At 36.2% G+C, this 5,709-nt stretch overlaps 1 protein-coding gene across 1 annotated transcript; it reads left to right on the forward strand.

Moving 5' to 3' along the window:
- The first annotated feature begins 428 nt into the window (after positions 1-428).
- On the forward strand, positions 429-5,469 carry LOC139876003 (uncharacterized). Its single transcript, XM_071863301.1, has 2 exons — positions 429-1,296; positions 4,985-5,469. The coding sequence occupies exons 1-2, from the start codon at positions 429-431 to the stop codon at positions 5,467-5,469; spliced, it is 1,353 nt and encodes a 450-aa protein (XP_071719402.1).
- Positions 5,470-5,709: the final 240 nt, after the last annotated feature.

The raw sequence follows: 5,709 nt of genomic DNA on the forward strand, positions 1-5,709 counted from the left end.
GGAAGCTAGCATCATTAAGCCGATTCCTGTCCAGGGGGGCTGAAAAACAGTTACCTTTCCTCAAAGTTTTAAAAGGATGTTTGGGAGCGAAAAAGATATCATGGACCAAAGAAGCAGAACAAGCCTTCGTTGATATGAAGGCACATATAGCTAACCTGCCGACCCTGACGTCGCCGAAGCCAGGAGAAACACTCTATCTCTATCTAGCAACGTCCAAAGAATGTATCAGTGCGGTGTTAGTAGCAGAGCGAGAAATGGTACAGGTCCCAATATACTTCGTAAGCCGGGCCCTCTAAGGTGCGGAAGCCAACTATCCTGAACTCGAAAAGCTCACGCTTGCTCTAGTCCACACAGCAAGGAAACTACGGAGGTACTTTCAAGCTCATCCTATCATTGTGTTAACTAACAAGCAAATTAGGCAGGTACTCATGAAGCCAGAAAAGTCGGGAAGAATGCCCAAATGGGCCATAGAGCTCGGGGAACATGACAACGATTTTCAAGCTCGTCATTCAATTAAAGCCCAAGTATTAGCAGACTTCATGGTGGAAACAACAGAGACAAACGAAGGGAGTGACTCTACCTTCGCACAGATTATCATTCCGCCTGTTGAAACAAAGGAATGGAAATTGTTCACCGACGGAGCTTCTAGCTCTGATGGCTCAGGGGCAGGGCTCATGTTAATTAACCCAGAAGGGCAAGAGTTTACTTATGCACTGCGCTTCGAATTCAACACAACCAACAATGAAGCAGAGTACGGAGCTCTTCTCGCCGGGCTCGGAATAGCGAAAGAGATGAAAATTGAGCATTTGCAAGCCTTTGTAGATTCCCAACTTGTTGCTAACCTGGTCTTAGGTATCTTCGAAGCAAGACAACCTACCATACAACTCTACTTATCAAAGGTCAGGGAGCTAATGGAAAGCTTCAGAAGCTTCACAATCAAACATGTGAGGAGGAGTCAAAACAAGAAAGCAGATGCTCTGAGCAAATTAGCTTCCATCACCTTCGCGCACCTCGCAAAAGAAGTATTGGTCGAAGTGCTAGAAAAAAGGTCCATTGAAGCTCAAGAAGTCCACGAATTAGTCACTGAAGAAGAAAACACATGGATGAAGCTAATAAGGGAATACTTGGAACTCGGGATTCTACCCGAAGATAAAAAGGAAGCACGAAAGATCCGAATTAAAGCACCGTCATACAAAATGATGAACGGAGCTCTGTATAGAAAATATTTCCTCACCCCATGGCTTCGATGCGTCGGACCAAACCAAGCTTCAATGATCATCAGAGAAATGCATGAAGGTATATGTGGACTTCACTCCGGACCAAGGTCAATCGTAGTAAAAATACTAAGGATGGGGTACTACTGGCCAACCATGCACGAAGATACAGTCACGCTCTTACGAACCTGTGAGCCATGTCAGAGCCAAGCTAAAGTTCAAAAACAACCAAAGCAAGAGATGATATCGGTACTGTCAGCATGGCATTTCTCAAAATGGGGCATAGATCTAGTAGGCCCACTCACCGAGGCCCCAGTGAAATGTCCCGTTCATATTGATTATAAACGTTCTATATTAATTGATTTCGTTGCGATGTTTTGACCTCTATATGAGACATTTTTCAAAGACTGCATTCATTTTAAAACAACTATAACCTTTATTTTATCAATAAAGGTTTCAAAAGCATTACGTAGATTATCAAATAATGATAATCTAAAATATACTGTTTACACACGACCATTACATAATGGTTTACAATAGAAATATATTACATCGACATATGTTTCTTGAATGCAGTTTTTACATAATATCATACAAACATGGACTCCAAATCTTGTCCTTATTTTAGTATGCAACAGCGGAAGCTCTTAATATTCACCTGAGAATAAAAATGCTTTAAACGTCAACAAAAATGTTGGTGAGTTATAGGTTTAACCTATATATATCAAATCGTAACAATAGACCACAAGATTTCATATTTCAATATACATCTCATACATAGAGATAAAAATCATTCATATGGTGAACACCTGGTAACCAACATTAACAAGATGTATATATAAGAATATCCCCATCATTCCGGGACACCCTTCGGATATGATATAAATTTCGAAGTACTAAATCATCCGGTACTTTGGATGGGGTTTGTTAGGCCCAATAGATCTATCTTTAGGATTCGCGTCAATTAGGGTGTCTGTTCCCTAATTCTTAGATTACCAGACTTAATAAAAAGGGGCATATTCGATTTCGATAATTCAACCATAGAATGTAGTTTCACGTACTTGTGTCTATTTTGTAAATCATTTATAAAACCTGCATGTATTCTCATCCCAAAAATATTAGATTTTAAAAGTGGGACTATAACTCACTTTCACAGATTTTTACTTCGTCGGGAAGTAAGACTTGGCCACTGGTCGATTCATGAACCTATAACAAATATGTACATATATATCAAAATATATTCAAAATATATTTACAACACTTTTAATACATTTTGATGTTTTAAGTTTATTAAGTCAGCTGTCCTCGTTAGTAACCTACAACTAGTTGTCCAACGTTAGATGTACAGAAAAAAAATTGATATATATTATCTTGAATCAATCCACGACCCAGTGTATACACGTCTCAAGCTAGATCACAACTCAAAGTATATATATTTTTGGAATCAACCTCAACCCTGTATAGCTAACTCCCACATTACTGCATATAGAGTGTCTATGGTTGTTCCAAATAATATATACACATGGGTCGATATGATATGTCAAAACATTTGCATACGTGTCTATGGTATCCCAAGATTACATAATATATTAGAATACATGTATAATACAATATAAGTTAGCTAGGATATGATTAATATAGATTTGTTACCAATTTTCACGTTGCTACAACAAGAAAAATTATCCAATCTTGTTTTACCCATAACTTCTTCATTTTAAATTCGTTTTGAGTGAATCAAATTGCTATGGTTTCATATTGAACTCTATTTTATGAATCTAAACAGAAAAAGTATAGGTTTATAGTCGGAAATATAAGTTATAAGTCATTTTTGTAAAGGTAGTCATTTCAGTCGAAAGAACGACGTCTAGATGACCATTTTAGAAAACATACTTCCACTTTGAGTTTAACCATGATTTTTGGATATAGTTTCATATTCATAAGAAAAATTCTTTTCCCAGAAGAACAACTTTTAAATCAAAGTTTATCATAGTTTTTAATTAACTAACCCAAAACAGCCCGCGGTGTTACTACGATGGCGTAAATCCGGTTTTACGGTGTTTTTCGTGTTTTCAGGTTTTAAATCATTAAGTTAGCATATCATATAGATATAGAACATGTGTTTAGTTGATTTTAAAAGTCAAGTTAGAAGGATTAACTTTTGTTTGCAAACAAGTTTAGAATTAACTAAACTATGTTCTAGTGATTACAAGTTTAAACCTTCGAATAAGATAGCTTTATATGTATGAATCGAATGATGTTATGAACATCATTACTACCTAAAGTTTTCTGGATAAAGCTACTAGAAATGAGAAAAATGGATCTAGCTTCAAAGGATCCTTGGATGGCTTGAAAGTTCTTGAAGCAGAATCATGACACGAAAACAGTTCAAGTAAGATTTTCACTCGAAATAAGATTGTTATAGTTATAGAAATTGAATCAAAGTTTGAATATGAGTATTACCTTGTATTAGAAGGATATCTTAATGTAAATAAGAAAGATTTCTTGAGGTTGTATGATCACTCTACAAGATTGGAAGTAAGCTAGCAAACTTGGAAGTATTCTTGATTTTATGAAACTAGAACTTGTAGAATTTATGAAGAACACTAAGAACTTGAAGATAGAACTTGAGAGAGATCAATTAGATGAATAAAATTGAAGAATGAAAGTGTTTGTAGGTGGTTTTGGTCGTTGGTGTATGGATTAGATATAAAGGATATGTAATTTTGTTTTCATGTAAATAAGTCATGAATGATTACTCATATTTTTGTAATTTTATGAGATATTTCATGCTAGTTACCAAATGATGGTTCCCACATGTGTTAGGTGACTCACATGGGCTGCTAAGAGCTGATCATTGGAGTGTATATACCAATATTACATACATCTAAAAGCTGTGTATTGTACGAGTACGAATACGGTGCATACGAGTAGAATTGTTGATGAAACTGAACGAGGATGTAATTGTAAGCATTTTTGTTAAGTAGAAGTATTTTTATAAGTGTTTTGAAGTCTTTCAAAAGTTTATGAATACATATTAAAACACTACATGTATATACATTTTAACTGAGTCGTTAAGTCATCGTTAGTCGTTACATGTAAGTGTTGTTTTGAAACCTTTAGGTTAACGATCTTGTTAAATGTTGTTAACCCAATGTTTATAATATCAAATGAGATTTTAAATTATTATATTATCATGATATTATGATGTACAAATATCTCTTAATATGATATATATACATTAAATGTCGTTACAACGATAATCGTTACATATATGTCTCGTTTCAAAATCATTAAGTTAGTAGTCTTGTTTTTACATATGTAGTTCATTAGTAATATACTTCATGATATGTTTACTTATCATAATATCATGTTAACTATATATATAACCATATATATGTCATCATATAGTTTTTACAAGTTTTAACGTTCGTGAATCACCGGTCAACTTGGGTGGTCAATTGTCTATATGAAACCTATTTCAATTAATCAAGTCTTAACAAGTTTGATTGCTTAATATGTTGGAAACACTTAATCATGTAAATAACAATTTCATTTAATATATATAAACATGGAAAAGTTCGGGTCACTACACCCAGGAGGTTACAAATGGTTGGTAGTTACGATAGACTACTTCACAAAGTAGACAGAAGCAAAACCACTAATCACCACGACGAGGAAACACATAGAAAAATTCGTCTGGGAACACATCGTGTGCCGGTTTGGGATACCCCCAGAGATCGTTTCGGATAATGGAAAATAATTCGCCGAAGGTATCTTTCCGGGGTTCTGCGAGAAACTGCAGATAAAGCAAACCTTCACTTCCGTCTACCATCCACAAGGGAACGGACAAGTTGAAGTAACTAACAGGGATATCTTAAAAGGCCTCGAGAAGCGATTGGGTAAATGCCACCAAGGATGGATGGAAGAACTCCCCCTAGTTCTATGGGCTCACCGAACCACTCCCAAAAGGAGTAACAGAGAAACCCCCTACAGCTTGGTCTACGGCACTGAGGCGGTACTCCCCGCGGAGATACAGGTATTAACCAACAGAACCGCGAATCTTAAAGAAAATGAGGAGAACCTCCGTCTTAATCTTGACCTCATGGAAGAAAGAAGAGAAGCTGCGCTGATTCGGGAAGCAGCACACAAGAAAATGATTGAGAAGTATTACAACAAGCGAGTCAAACCATCGGTATATAAGGTAGGGGACTACGTTCTAAGGCTCAACAGCACTAGCAAAGTAGAATACGAATGAAAGATGGGTCCAACTTGGGAAGGCCCATACATAATCTCCGAAGCCTTTGGGAACGGTTCATACAAGCTTGAGACCACGGAAGGGAAACAAGTCCCCAAAATCTGGAATGGGGTAAACCTTCGAAAGTTTTATTTCTAGGCTTTTAGTTGTATGAAAGTAGGGAAATTTGTAATGGGTAGTTGAAACTTACACGCTTCCTACCACAAAAAATTTGAAGGAAATCCTACTATCTTTTGGAAA

The sequence above is a fragment of the Rutidosis leptorrhynchoides genome, chromosome 11 (genome assembly GCF_046630445.1).
Source record: "Rutidosis leptorrhynchoides isolate AG116_Rl617_1_P2 chromosome 11, CSIRO_AGI_Rlap_v1, whole genome shotgun sequence".
Classification (NCBI taxonomy): Eukaryota; Viridiplantae; Streptophyta; class Magnoliopsida; order Asterales; family Asteraceae; genus Rutidosis; species Rutidosis leptorrhynchoides.

Excerpts from the sequence above, each read along its gene's own strand:
- LOC139876003 (XM_071863301.1), top strand. The coding sequence starts at position 429 with ATGAAGCCAGAAAAGTCGGGAAGAATGCCCAAATGGGCCATAGAGCTC. Across the intron at positions 1,297-4,984 it reads CATCAGAGAAATGCATGAAG|GTATCTTTCCGGGGTTCTGC; the intron begins GTATATGTGGAC and ends AATTCGCCGAAG.